Source organism: Coloeus monedula (genome assembly GCF_965178545.1).
Source record: "Coloeus monedula genome assembly, chromosome: 4".
NCBI lineage: Eukaryota > Metazoa > Chordata > Aves > Passeriformes > Corvidae > Coloeus > Coloeus monedula.
In genome coordinates, this window is record NC_138784.1 from 34,677,332 (window position 1) to 34,691,179 (window position 13,848).

At 37.0% G+C, this 13,848-nt stretch overlaps 1 protein-coding gene across 1 annotated transcript; it reads left to right on the forward strand.

Moving 5' to 3' along the window:
• Positions 1-3,700: 3,700 nt before the first annotated feature.
• Positions 3,701-11,480, forward strand: MGAT4C (MGAT4 family member C; the record flags this gene model as incomplete). Its single annotated transcript, XM_082279887.1, has 3 exons — positions 3,701-3,841; positions 8,355-8,502; positions 10,324-11,480. The coding sequence occupies 3 exons, from the start codon at positions 3,701-3,703 to the stop codon at positions 11,478-11,480; spliced, it is 1,446 nt and encodes a 481-aa protein (XP_082136013.1).
• Between the last annotated feature and the right edge of the window lie 2,368 nt (positions 11,481-13,848).

Below are 13,848 nucleotides of genomic sequence, written 5' to 3' on the forward strand. Positions count from 1 at the left end.
TTTACTCTGAAAAGAGGAAACTAAGGAAAAAAAATCTTGCTTTATGTAATTTTTTTCCTCTTGGGAATAGCCATATTGAAATCCAAATTGAAATTTGTTTTAAAATTTAAATAGATATAAATTTAAATAATTTAATTCTTTGGCTTCAAGGACTTAGTTTATTAACAACAGACTCTTTCTGAATGGTCATTTGGGATTTACTTTTATAAAAAATGTTAAAATTCTTCTGAGTGCTACTAATTCTGCAAGAGAAAATCTCACACGGTGTGAAAATCAATTTTTAACCTTTTACACAGCTTTCATACCTTTGTAGATCCTATAAAGAACAGCCTCTACACACTGTAAAGGTATGCCATTGCATTTTTCAGCTCAACACCTCTTCACTGTGTATCATTTTAGTAAGTCAAAGGAATTATAATTTCACATGACCATTTAAAACTGCACATGTATGTCTGATAGGAACACATACATCTAGAGACTGAGGAAAGCAATACATCTCATTTAGAAAGGAAAAGATTTATAATTCATACATGTCAATTAATTATTTTGTTTAACTGCTTAATGCCAGATTTATGAAACAAATTGCATTTATACCATCCTGATAGCTACTTAATTGTGCATGAATAATGAAGGCATAAAATCTTCAAGCAAAGCTGTGCCTTCAGAATTGAATTATGAATTGAAGCCTTTTCTTCAATATAAAAGTCAAACATTTTTAGTAATGGTGAATATTCTGCTCAAATGTCTTAAAGAACACCAGGGGTCTCACTGCAGGAAGTTCTGAGACTATTTTTCAAAAGGTGACAGACATCATTTGCAAAAAAAAAGGCAAGATTTACCCTTTTTTCTGCGCAAATTTCACTGGTGCAGCGTTCCACAAATCAATCCAAAGATTGGATACAGAGATGCAAGAGGCAGCAGCTCTGGGAAGAAGTAAGGAATTCTGCATGTACGTGTGTGTGATTCTGGGTGTGTTCTGAGCTAAATGCTTACAGCACGAGGATGTCAAGCAGCACCTTCAGACAAACTGGCTGGGGGGACTGTGTCGGGAGGACTGTGCTGAGGAACGAGCTGGGGGCTGGCAAGGGCGAGCCCGCGCTGCCACCTGGTGTCAGCAGCGGTGTCAGAGCCTCCTCCGTGACGGGCTGCACCGGGGCGCGCCCCCCTTGGGGCGTCCGTCCCTTCCGTGTCTTTACTTGGTACGGACCTACCAATAGATCTGATGAACAAAAAATCCTCTCTGGCACAATGTTTAGCTTTCAGCTGTTTCCACGTGTAAAACAGTGATGTAATGGCTTTGTGAGAAACTAGCCTGAGGAATGCAGATGTCCTCTGAGTGATGACTTACTGCGCTCTCTTCTTTCTGTACATCAGTTTTAGTCATGACAGTCTTATGTTCCTCTAGCCTCACCTATGTAATTCCCTCTATTTTTATTCCTAATCCAACATGGGAATTATCTAATACAGTATGACCAGCAAATATAGTTCTAAGCCTCTTCCTCACCCTTGGGGACTTCAGACAGGCAGCTCAGAGGAAAGATGGGGGACCTGTGTAACACCACAGTCCAGCCAGCAAATATGACATATGCATTCATCCTGTGACTGAAAAAAACACATTTATTTATTTCCAAGTTTTTCAAAAAAAAACCAATCGATAAGGTTTAGAGCTAAGTCACTGACAGTGACTGCAAGCACTCTAACCCAGATTACCTCCATTTTCAATAGTCAGGATAGTTAATGCCTCTGTCCGAGAAGTGTCAGTATTTAATTCATCCAATGATCCTCTGATTGTTTTTTAAAAGAGTGTAGTGGTTTGAAAATCAGTAATTGCACTGTGAGAAGAAGAAGGGAGAGGGCAGGGGAGAAGAGAGGGGGTGGGAGGTGGCAGGAAAATAAAAATGAAACCCAAATTGTAGTTGTAACACAGTCTTTTCTAAAACAGGGACAACCTTTCATTTCCACAACACCCTGCTGGAATCCACGGACAACTAGCAACCACAGTGTTGTCACAAGGAGTTGCAGGGGTATAGGGAGGCCTAGTGTTTGGAAATTCATGTCCCTAAAAGCTCCTTCCTGAGGTTTATTTTCAATGTCCTTAGATACTAAGAAAAAGGAAATCCTCTATGTGACTTAATATCTAAACTGGGGTTTTCATCTTCAGAATAATCTGGCTTCTGTAATTCAGCCCATCCCAAACAAAGACAGACAAAAATCTATATTGTTACTGATTCCTTTTTCTTTCTTCATGCAACCTGTAAATCGGTTTTATTCTCAACATAGTGAATATAAAAACATTCTGTGTACAACCAGCCTCCATTTACTACAGTTCATATAGATTCCTAGCAGTTAAACATTTGTATTACAAATATTTGATATATTTACCTCCAGGTTCTCCAAAGTCTAATGGACTCATATTTCATACTGTTAAATGTGTTTATTCAGTTTGGCAAAACAAATATATATTGAATTTTTTGCTTGTTATTTGCTTTGTTATTAGGACAGAAAATTTTCTATATGACATGACAAATCATTTATGAAACTCCTAATATGGCCGATTTTGTATCAGTGTAGATGTTCAACACTTCAAAAATGAAGGTATTTAAATGCAGGGTTTAACCATTGCATGTGTAGTGCTTTTTACTATTTCACACAGGCTGGCTTTAAAGTCTCCATTTGTATATAACTTCTGTATATTAAATCTGATTGAAGAATCATGAATTGCTATGGAAAATTGTCAAAGTATGAGTAAGAATATAAACAGTAATCTTATAATGCATTATTTTGCTAATAATCCCTCAGAGTCTGAGCAGTGAGATCTTTAGTTTGTGGCCAAATCTTGTTCAAACACATGCAATCCTACATGTTAGTGCTAAGGTTAGTGCTTACAATTTGGTAGACAAGAACAGCATTCATTTTGTTTTAAAGCGACTAAAATGAATATGCAACATTGTGATATGACTAGATAGTCCTCTTTCTTGATCTTGAACAGAAGTGCTGAATGGCTTCTCTATGCCACCCTTCTCTATGCCACCCTTATTTGATTTATCTAATAGAGTTGGTAAGGATTTCCCAATACTCTGCTTAGATGTGTCTGGTCTAGGGCAGACACCCACCTTTCCTCTGAAGATGGAAATGATACCTCCACTGAGAGTTTTTCCATCCTAGTACAGAGGCCCAAGGCTAAGGGATGTTGAACAGTCTTGCTACTGCTTTTTCACTTCAAGGAAGGTACGTGTGCCTGGAAGCTCTGGTGTACAGAATTCTTCTATAGGTAACAACACTTAGTCATGCAATAACTTTGTCCTTGCCTGTTCGCCTGACCTGTCTTTGGGAGGATACACAGGTACATAGGGAAACAATGCACAGCATCATCTCTAGCCACCAAGTTGGGATCTGACAGTTAAGCATAGCAAACTAAACTGTTGATGCACTCCTGCCACAGTGACATCATAAGCCCACCCTAAAATGGGTGTGACAGAGGGTATGTGTTTTTTCCTTTCTGACACACAAAAAAAGTTTATAGTTAAGATTGTATATTGAACCTGAAGATGACAACAATTAAATGAAATTAATTCTGCCTGAAAGTGTAGTCTATGTATGTTTGAAGGGATTTCATACATCTGAAGGCAAGTTTAGTTGTTATCATGATTATCAGGTGGACCACTCTTGTAATACTGTGATTTTTTTCCTAGGTGAGAGTATGCAGTTCTTCACAAGACACAACTTGAAATATTTTGATAAAATGAGATGCTTGCGGAAACGATCAGCAGTGTCGTTCTTAGGAATCCTTGTTGTTTGCTTGCTGTTCATGAACTTATACATTGAAGATGGTTATGTTTTGGTAAGTTGTTAAGTGATCCTGGAAAAACAAACAGGATACACCCTAGTGAAACAGTAAATTTCATCATTCTTTCAATTTCCCCTGTTGGGGTACCATTAGCAGTGAAGTATCCTCCAAGTGTGTCCTTTATGATGAAACCATCTTTTTAATATATACTGCAGACAGTGTGCATCAGTTAGACCCTAACAGTCCTTTTCACAGAAATAAATATCTCACTGTTTGTTGGAAGTATGGGAAATAATGAATGTAGTAAAACATGAAGATATCTCCATGGGGTGTCCTTTGAGGCAAAATATCCTCTGTATTCTCCATACTTCTGGATTTCCCTTAATTTTAATGTTGGAGATAAACTACAGCTGAACTATTTGTGTGAGCTGAGAGCTCGTTTTTCAGTATACACTGCAAATCTCACCACTGAATGCTGCATTAAAAGCTATTATAGAAATAAAATTATAAAAGAAAATGTACACCCATTCCATCTACTTTAAGCTCCTTGCATAAATAATTTCATTTTAGTGGGTTTAGTTTGTGTTTTTCTTACATTTTGTAATTTAGATATAAATAAAAAAATTACTTAGATTTGAGTCTGACAGGTTCAGTGCTACAGCATTAACAATTAGACATAAATGAAACCTAATGTAAGTTTATGATTTTGAAAAAAAAATGCAAATATTGATGTTAGGAATTTCAACAAATAAGCTACCAACAACAGAACATAACTCTACCATTTATATGTAACCTAGGGGTGTTTCAGTGCTGAATGCCAAGTAAGCCCTGGAGACTTGATTAATGGATTGAATTTCCAGTTCTTTGGAGATTGGACTGGGCCCAGTAAAGAACATGGTGGCTGAAAAACTAGACCTTGCAAATAGTAAAATGACTAAACTGAATTTGTTATGTTGTGATATGATTAGATAGTTCTATCTTTCTCTTGAATTGAACAGGGACAGCATGGGTTTTCCAATATTCTGAACGGTGAATTGTGATCTCGTTTGCATCTGAAAAGAAACATAATAGTATGTCAAGAAGTGTAATACACAAGCAGTAAAATACTTACATTATTTATCAGAACCATATATACATTCCCAATTATTTTAGTTTAAAATATTTTAATTATAAAATTAAACAGTAACTATAAAATTATTGTAAATATTTATAGTATCAATACTATGCTAGTACTTTTTTTAGCCATTGAAAAGATAATCCATGCTTGTAGCATGTAACTCCATTACAGACATATTTCTTTGTCTAACACTAAGGTTTTGCACTCTTTTATTTATTTAGCATTTCTTGGTTATGATTAAATTTGACCTGGCTTATCACATTTTTTTTTCCTAGTGGCATTTTCCCTAATATTTCTTCTCTGTTCACTAATTGCTTCAAAGTCCCCCAGATGTTTCTGAAAGTGCTTTTATTATCACTGCTAATGGTGTTCCTCTTGGCTTGTTTTTGAAATCTTTTCCCGTCCTATTTGCCAGCTCCCCAGATGGCTCCATGTCTAATTCTTAATTTGCTCTTTCCCCCACCCCCACCCCCCTTTTATAAATTCTCTTTCATTGCTTCTCTCATCACAGTTCTGGCATGTTTACATTCATGTAGCTCTCAGCCAAGTCTCTTGCCAAGTCTCCTGAGAGTTCTTCCAGGTCTCTTGATACCTTTATGGTCCATCAAGTGTTTTTCAAGTGTGCTAGGATGTTGACTTTTTAGCTTATTTGTTTAGTTTTATTTTCAAATTTCCTGACCCTCCTGACAGCTCCAAACACACCATGTCTGGAGTGTTTTCTCTGCTGAGGTAAAAGATGAGCAATTTCAGCATTTGTGGTGAGGAGAAATATACTTGGGGAAAGCTTTTGAGGACAGCAGGCTAACAAGTTTCCCTCAGGGAATGAGAATCTGAAAGTCCTCAGAGCCCCAAGAGCTCTTTGAATTGCAGCCAATCTCCTGCTGGACTATCTTCTAAAGGCAACTGGTAGAAGGAAGACAACTGACCCAGAGTTCTTCCCAGTCTCAGGCAGCAGGCTGTGCAAGGGGTTGTGGGACTGGTGTCTCTGGCACCAGATGTAAGACAAGTGGTCTTTTTCAAAATGTTAGAGTATTAAAATGAGATTCATTTTGGCAAATCTTAAGAAGGGAGAAGAGAAACTTTCTGGTTTTGCTCAAAGAGTCTCACAGTCCAGAGAATCCCTCCACTGTTTTTTGCAGGGCATTTGTAGCAGAGATGGAAAGTAAGGGTCCACGTGGCAAAAATAGCTGAAGTATGTTGGGTAGAGGTTATGCAGTTATGCAGTGCTGATACGTGTGTATTAGAAAAACAGTTTAAGGTGCTTCATCTGCAGCTATGAACTACATTTGATCAAGTATCTTGAAGAGGTACTAAGCTAATATATACCAGATATCACAATATGCACAAGGGGAGTTTCATACCTATTCAAAGTGAATAGTAAGTGAAGCTTGTGTTCTGCACTCTTCTGTGAATACTAATCGCTATTTTGGGCACTGTGCAAAGAATAGCACCATTGTAGTGGACACAGCATCCTTAGCAGAGCAGAGTATCTTCAATAAAGTGTGGAGAACCCTGGCACATTATCCTATGGCACCCACATGAAACTCCCAGCCAACACTGGAATGTAAGTTAGAGGTTAGCTAAGAGATGAAAGCCAAAACCATTACAGAAGAAGCTTGAGAATAAAACCAAGTAGAGTTAATCAAACTCTTCATCTTCACTGACCTCTACATAGTAGTCAGAGATAGAAGAAACAGATTTTAATCATTGGAAAAAATCCAGATTTCAGTTTTGCCTGTCATTCAACAAAGGAATGAAATAACAACTATTAAAAAGAAATGTTAGCCACAAAAGGCATTTATTAAAGAGGGTGAAAAAAAGGGAAAATTTTTGTGGTCAGTTTAAATATCTTGCTTGTTAAAATCAAAACACTTTCTTTGGACATTGCCTATTTCTAAACATTTTATGTAGCAAAACCTCAGCAGAATAAGTTTCCATTTCAGAAAATTATGAAACAAGAAATTTTGCTACTCCATTCTGGAACCCATTCTGGGCACAATGTTTTGATATTAAGGAAAGGGTTTTGAAAAAAGGAAAGTTTTGGAGCAACCCTTTTCGTATTCCATCTGACATTTGTCATGGAAAATCTCCTTGAGTTTTGGTGTATTTTCTTCCTAGATCATTGAGTTACATTTTAATCTTGAACCTGATCATCAAACTTCGTCTCGTAATTTATGAGCAAATGCGAAGTGGCACATAAGCACTAGAAAGAAATTGCTCAAGAGACACTGCAGATCAGAAGAGCATAACAGTGCACGTAGATGTCCCTGGATGGCTGCCAAAGATCTTTACTAAGCTCAGAAGTGGATTATTTACTACTTTTATGCAAGAAAAACAATGAACTTAAAATGAATGTAAGATTAGTTTACAGAAACATTTCTTTGTGCTATAAAATATACTTTTGACACATTTTTTAATATTTATGCCATTAAATATGAGTGCTGTTTACTGTGTCTGTGGTTGTTCTTGTTAGCAGTAGTACTATTACCACACAATGCTCCCATTTAATGACAGATCAGGAAGTTTTAGTGCATTAACATACTGCATATATCAGAAGAAATACATGTGCCTGTCATCAGACTAAAATCAAACCAGGGAAATTAAATAAGCATTCCTACTTTTAAATTCAGTCTACATCACCTGTTAGATATTTTCCCTTTTCTTAAGGACTAAGGAAGAGATTTTCCCTGAGACCCAAGTGACCTTATAGATAGGGCACTACTGATGAAGCCATTCTTTCCCTTCTGTGCCTTTACTCTGACTAGGGGAGCCTCTTGGAAGAAAAAAACTGAAGAAGGAGGCAGGAAGAGGAGGCATGGGTGATAAATGTACCTTTTGACTATACCATCAAAAAGTTTTCACCAAATTCAGAGAAAATTTTGCTGTCTGCATGATCACATGCATTTCTTCTTATCACAAACCTGAGTCAAAGCTACTCAGAAAAATGACAAAATGAGCCAGTGCCAGGATCTGGATTTGTCTTTCATTTGCAGCTGTTTTGGTGGATTTTTTAATCACTGAAAACATTTTTTTTTAAATCTCCCCTGCTTCTATATCTGGGAAAATTATCCATTTCTGACTGATGTTTTCTTATCCCTCTTTTGAATACCACAGTATTTGTTAACCAATAATTTAAAGTTTTCTACCTTTCCAGAGTTTTATGCAAAGTATTTTTTTTTTCTTTTCCTGTTTCTATAATCTGAAGGCTTATGGTCGATTTTCTGTAGCCAAAAATGTATGATATTCAGTAATGCTTGTTGGTTTGGGGTTTTTTTGTTTAGTTGTTTTTTTATAAATGAGGTGACATCTACATGCTTTCACGAAAGCTGACAGTGAAAAATGTTATTCTTGGAAACCTGCCTGTCCATGTTTCCTCTCTAGCTGGCATTCACAAATGTGTTTCTCTCTGTCTCTCTCCCTTTTCTGTTCCTTTTGTTTTTCTGCTAATAGGAAGGGGACAAGCAAATAATCAGAGAAACAGCCACGCACCAGCTCAACCCAGAGCGTTATGTTCACAGTTTTAAAGATTTGTCTAATTTCTCAGGATCTATAAACATTTCCTATCGCTACCTAGCTGGCACACCTTTGCCAAGGAAAAGTAAGTAACTTTCTATTTGAATGTTACAAAATGAGGTAATTTAAAAAGGGGTGAAATCCTGTGGTATTTCTAGGCAAGAGGGGCTGAGTTAAGCGGTGACAATCTCAAGAGAGTTAGTGGCACAGCTATCATAGGCTGGTCTAGAGTGGCTGCTAGTCTGGACCTAGCAGAGATAGCCCCACAGTGTGATTACCTTCTGACCACCTACCTGACTTGTAGATATCCTGCAGGCAGCCCCTGGGTGGTCTGTGTGAGCATACTTCTGCGGATCTCCTCCCAGGCAAGAGGAAGATGCTTTAGAAAGCAGAAGCAAGGCACATGCCGGTGGTGTTCTGCAACCACCCTCTGAGACCATACTGTCAATCTCTGTATAAGTGGTAAATCCAATCTTATGTACGCTTGACATCACATAGATACACCCTTCAGGTCCACTGTCCTGCTGGCCCAGCAGCTGCAAATGGACCTCCTTGTTCCTTTAGCTGTGCTAACAAGGGAGCTGAATTGTGCTATTATCGGGACAGTAAACGAGGATTCTTCTCACAGCCATCTGCAGATGGACTATTTACTTATTCTTATTTCAGACATGGTTCAACATTTTTCTCTAAAAGTGAAATATGGCCTTACCTAGACTGTAGACAGGTGTCCTTTGGGTTCCAAATCAATCATTTCACATATAAAAACAAGGCTCTGAAGTCCAAGACCAAAAAGAAAAATAAAATAATGTGTGAGTTATAGAAAGCTATAAAGTTTGCTCAAATTAGATTTGAAAATTTTGTGGCTCTGTAGGCAGTGTAAACGACTTCTGAGGGTTGTACTTCACTGTACAACTGCATTTTGAGCAGATTTAAACCTCAAGGGAAGCCCTGAATCACTATCAGAGCAGTCTTTTACAAACAACTATATTTTAAGAAAGTTGGGGTAGGTTCAACTTAAGTACACCCTGTCAATTACGAAGCCTTAACATTTTTTTACATCAGAAGTTACAAAAATAGAGATATATTAGCAAATATCGAAAAAAACCTCCTGATTTGGAATGCTGGTAAAAATGCAATGACAGTGACTACAAAACAGCAGAGATGAAATTTCTTCCCTTATAAGATATAACTCTGTTTAGAAAGAATGAACAGCATTAAAAACTATTTGTACAAGCAAGGAGAGAAGTTCTCTTCTACTTTAAAATAGTATCTAAATTGCATCTTGCAAGAGGGTGTTCCCTGTAAAATGCTCAATGAGTCCTGAAAGAGGGTTGGAAGAAAAACTGCTAGTAAGGAATAACTAGACAAATTCACCTGAAAATGAACACACTGAGAAAAAAATTATCCATGCAACATTCATAAAACTGTGAAGTTATGCATAGATGTAACTAGACATTTAGAGGGCTTAAAAAGATAAAAGTGCTGCATTTAGTAGTTCCTTGCTTTCAAAATATGGTGTGAATAAGCCCCTCATAATCCCCCCATAATCCCCCTTCTTTTAGCAGATTTACAGCCTTATCATTGTATATGTGGTTTCGTCTACTAAGCATATATGTACACATCGCTTTGGCATTTGTCCACAATGTTCTACTACTGGCAGTAAACAAGCAAATGTTTAACACAATAGTCTCCATATGTCTATTTGCTTGCAATATCATACTTCTTAATGAAAAGGCAATAAAGGTCCTTTATTGCATTCAGCTTAATAAGTTCACATACCAAATTTCTCAGTCTTCACCATTTACGAGGTTTATTTAATATAAACACAGCTCTGGAGAATATCTTTGTGATGAAATCTTTTCCAATATCAGATACTCAGTTTTTGTTTGATTTGTCTTTCGTACAGGGTATCTTACAATTGGACTATCCTCTGTAAAGCGGAAAAAGGGAAATTACTTACTTGAGACCATCAAGTCCATATTTGAGCAGTCAAGCTATGAGGAACTCAAAGAAATTGCAGTGGTAGTACAGCTGGCAGATTTTGACTCAGCCTGGTGTGAAGGGATGGTCCAGGATATTTCACAGAAGTTTGCACATCATATAATTGCGGGCAGATTAATCGTTATTCATGTCCCTGAGGATTACTATCCTGTACTGGATGGCCTTAAGAGAAATTACAATGACCCAGAGGACCGTGTGAAGTTTCGATCAAAACAAAATGTAGATTATGCTTTCCTTCTAAACTTTTGTGCTAATCTTTCTGACTATTACGTGATGCTAGAAGACGACGTTCGCTGCTCAAAGAATTTTTTGACTGCTGTTAAGAAAGTAGTTACCTCACGAGAAGGATCCTACTGGGTGACTTTGGAATTTTCCAAGCTGGGGTACATTGGAAAGCTTTACCATTCTCATGACCTACCACGCCTGGCCCATTTTCTGTTGATGTTTTACCAAGAAATGCCTTGTGATTGGCTGCTCATCCACTTTCGTGGGCTGTTAGCTCAAAAGGAAGTGATACGTTTTAAGCCATCTCTGTTCCAGCACATGGGGTACTACTCATCTTACAAAGGAGCTGAAAACAAGTTAAAGGATGATGATTTTGAAGAGGAATCATTTGATATTCCTGACAACCCACCTGCAAACTTGCACACCAATATGAATGTATTTGAAAACTATGAGGCAAGCAAGGCTTACAGCAGCATTGATGAGTACTTCTGGGGCAAAGCTCCTTCTACTGGAGACTTCTATGGGATTGTATTTGAAAAGCCCATTAAAATCAGTAAAATTAAAGTTGTCACTGGAACTGAAGATCGGCAAAATGACATTTTACATCATGGGGCCCTGGAAGTAGGTGAAAAGATTGTAGGCAGTAAAAAAGGGAGACAATGTACTACTTACTTGAGACTAGGGGAGTTCAAAAATGGGAATTTTGAAATAACAGATGTAGAGCACAAAGTTCTGTTTGATATTAACTGCATGAGAATACTTGTTACTAAAAGTCAAAAAGAATGGCTGATCATTAGGAGCATTAGTGTCTGGACTTCTCAAACACCAAATCCATAAAGCAAGGACACATGGGAAGGTAAAGAGTGCATACAATCAGCTGGGTCACAACTGGTGCCATTCCCCAGAAATACAGACATTTCCAGCTCTTCACTAGAGACACAGAAAATGTGGGGAAATAACAAGTAAAGCAATTTATTTTTTACCAGTTTGGTCAGGCAATATGCAAACATTTATTTGTTGAAAATTTTGAATTTTATAGAATACAAAAAATTCTCAAACCTCTCTTGAGATCTTTAAACCCTTTTTTATTATTATTTCTCTGTAAGAGAGATCCTGTGGACAATACAGAACAAAAAAAAACCCATCTTATAATTGCCAAAAACTTTAAATCTATGACCAGTATGTTGTGAAAAGAAATTGGATTGCACTTTATGCACATAAAAATTTAAAATCTTATGGTAGTATGCATTTGTACTGTAGTTGGTAATGTGTTTCTTTTCCAGGCAATTGTGACAAGGAAATCTGTCCTGAAACTGGCAGTTTACTTCTGAGCACTGTAAGAAAATAATGTGGCTAGTCACTGCAACTTCTTGTCAAAAGGGAATGTATAAAATTATAAATCTGACATGACAATTATGTAAAAAATAGATAATTGCATCTGTTATTCTGTCTCAACAAATATCCTTTGTTCTTTTTCCTGGGTCTTTTCGCTGAAACGAGCACTGCTTGGATTCTATATTACTTAAGGGACCAATTTACTCTCCTTACTTTTTCAACTCACACTAAGCAAGCCTTCTGCTTGAGTACCAATGTCACTATCAAACCCAGGTACCTCAAAGGCAGCACTGCTCTCTTAGACAGGCCTCTAAACAGATCTCAGCTTCAACATTTTCTGTTCCTTCATGATATGGAGAACTCCCCCTGAGAGATTTGCACATAGATGAATACTACAGCATGGTTTCTAAGGATTGTCATGCCTTCCATATCTACATGTCCAGTTCATGTATCATACAAATGCAAAGTGTACCGGGTTAATCAATTCGGTCTGAATGTAATCTCCATTCTGTCCTGGGTGATCCATAGTCAATAGAATACACACAAAGTGAAGAATCCTCATTCAATGAGAAATTAATATGTTTCTGAATTGGGGATTTTTGTAGTGTTTTGGTTTTGGGATTTTTTAAGTTTTCTAATTCTGATTGTGTTAGTCTTGTAGACATTTTCCCACTGCCTCTGATTATTTACTATAAACATATTTTTCCTGACGTTAGACAATAAGCAGAAAAGTTCCCCCAGTCCGTATGACTTCAGTGTTAGCTCTGGGCTTCTAGTGCATCACACAGGGAGGCTGTATAGCATATGATTAGTACTATATGTATACATTTATATTAACAGAATCTGTGGAGGTTTTTCCTCTAAGAAATTCCCTAGATTGTCTGAGTCAACACACTAAGAAATACATGAGTAGCAAGTGTGACAGAGATGAACATTGTACTGTCAATCTCATGAATATTATGGTTATTGTCTGATTGCATCTAGGGGATTTGGTTAAACCTGGAAGGCAAGAATTAAATTTCAAGAATGCTTGCACTGACAAAGAGTGAACTAGCTACTGGATGAATACATACAAACCTAACAAGTATATTTCAGAAGGATAAATTATGTTTAAAATCTACAAAAAACATCAATGCAATTGATTTTCCTGGTTCATAAATCTGGATAAAATCAGATCCAGGTTTGGCAAATCACCCAATACAGAGGTGAGGTACATTGTCAAATAAATCTTCTGATATATGCTTCTACATAATTCAGAAAAACATCTTTTTCTCAAAGAAAGTCTTTGTTTCTTTTTCCTTAATATACACCTAAATCTCTGCTTTTTATATATGTATCTTCAATGAAATAGATTAAAAGTGCCATACATGTTTGACTTGAAAAGGAAAATAAAACCCTTTTAAAAAAAAAAAATTCAATACATGCTAATCTTAAATTATTATAAATACTTATGAAGGACTTGCTTTTTAATATTGATATTCTATGTTTCAAAAATAATTAGTTGGTAATTAGTTATTTATCATTCCCTTTTTTTTAATAAGCTGTCATTCTTCTATTTTTCCTTTTATAAAATCAGAATGGTTTGGGTTTAAAAAGACCCAATAGATCATCTAGTTCCAACCCCCTGCCATGGAGAGGGATGTCTTCCACTAGACCAGGTTGCACAGAACCCCATCCAGACCAGTAGTGAACACTTCCAGGGATGGAGCATCCACAACTCCTTCAGGCAACTTGTTCCAGTGCCTCTTTGTCATCGCAGTAAAGAATTTCTTCCCAAGAACTATTCTAAACCTACTCTCCTTCAGCTTCAAGCCATTCCCCCTTGTCCTGCCACTACATGTCCTGGTAAAAAAGTCCCTCTCCATCTCTC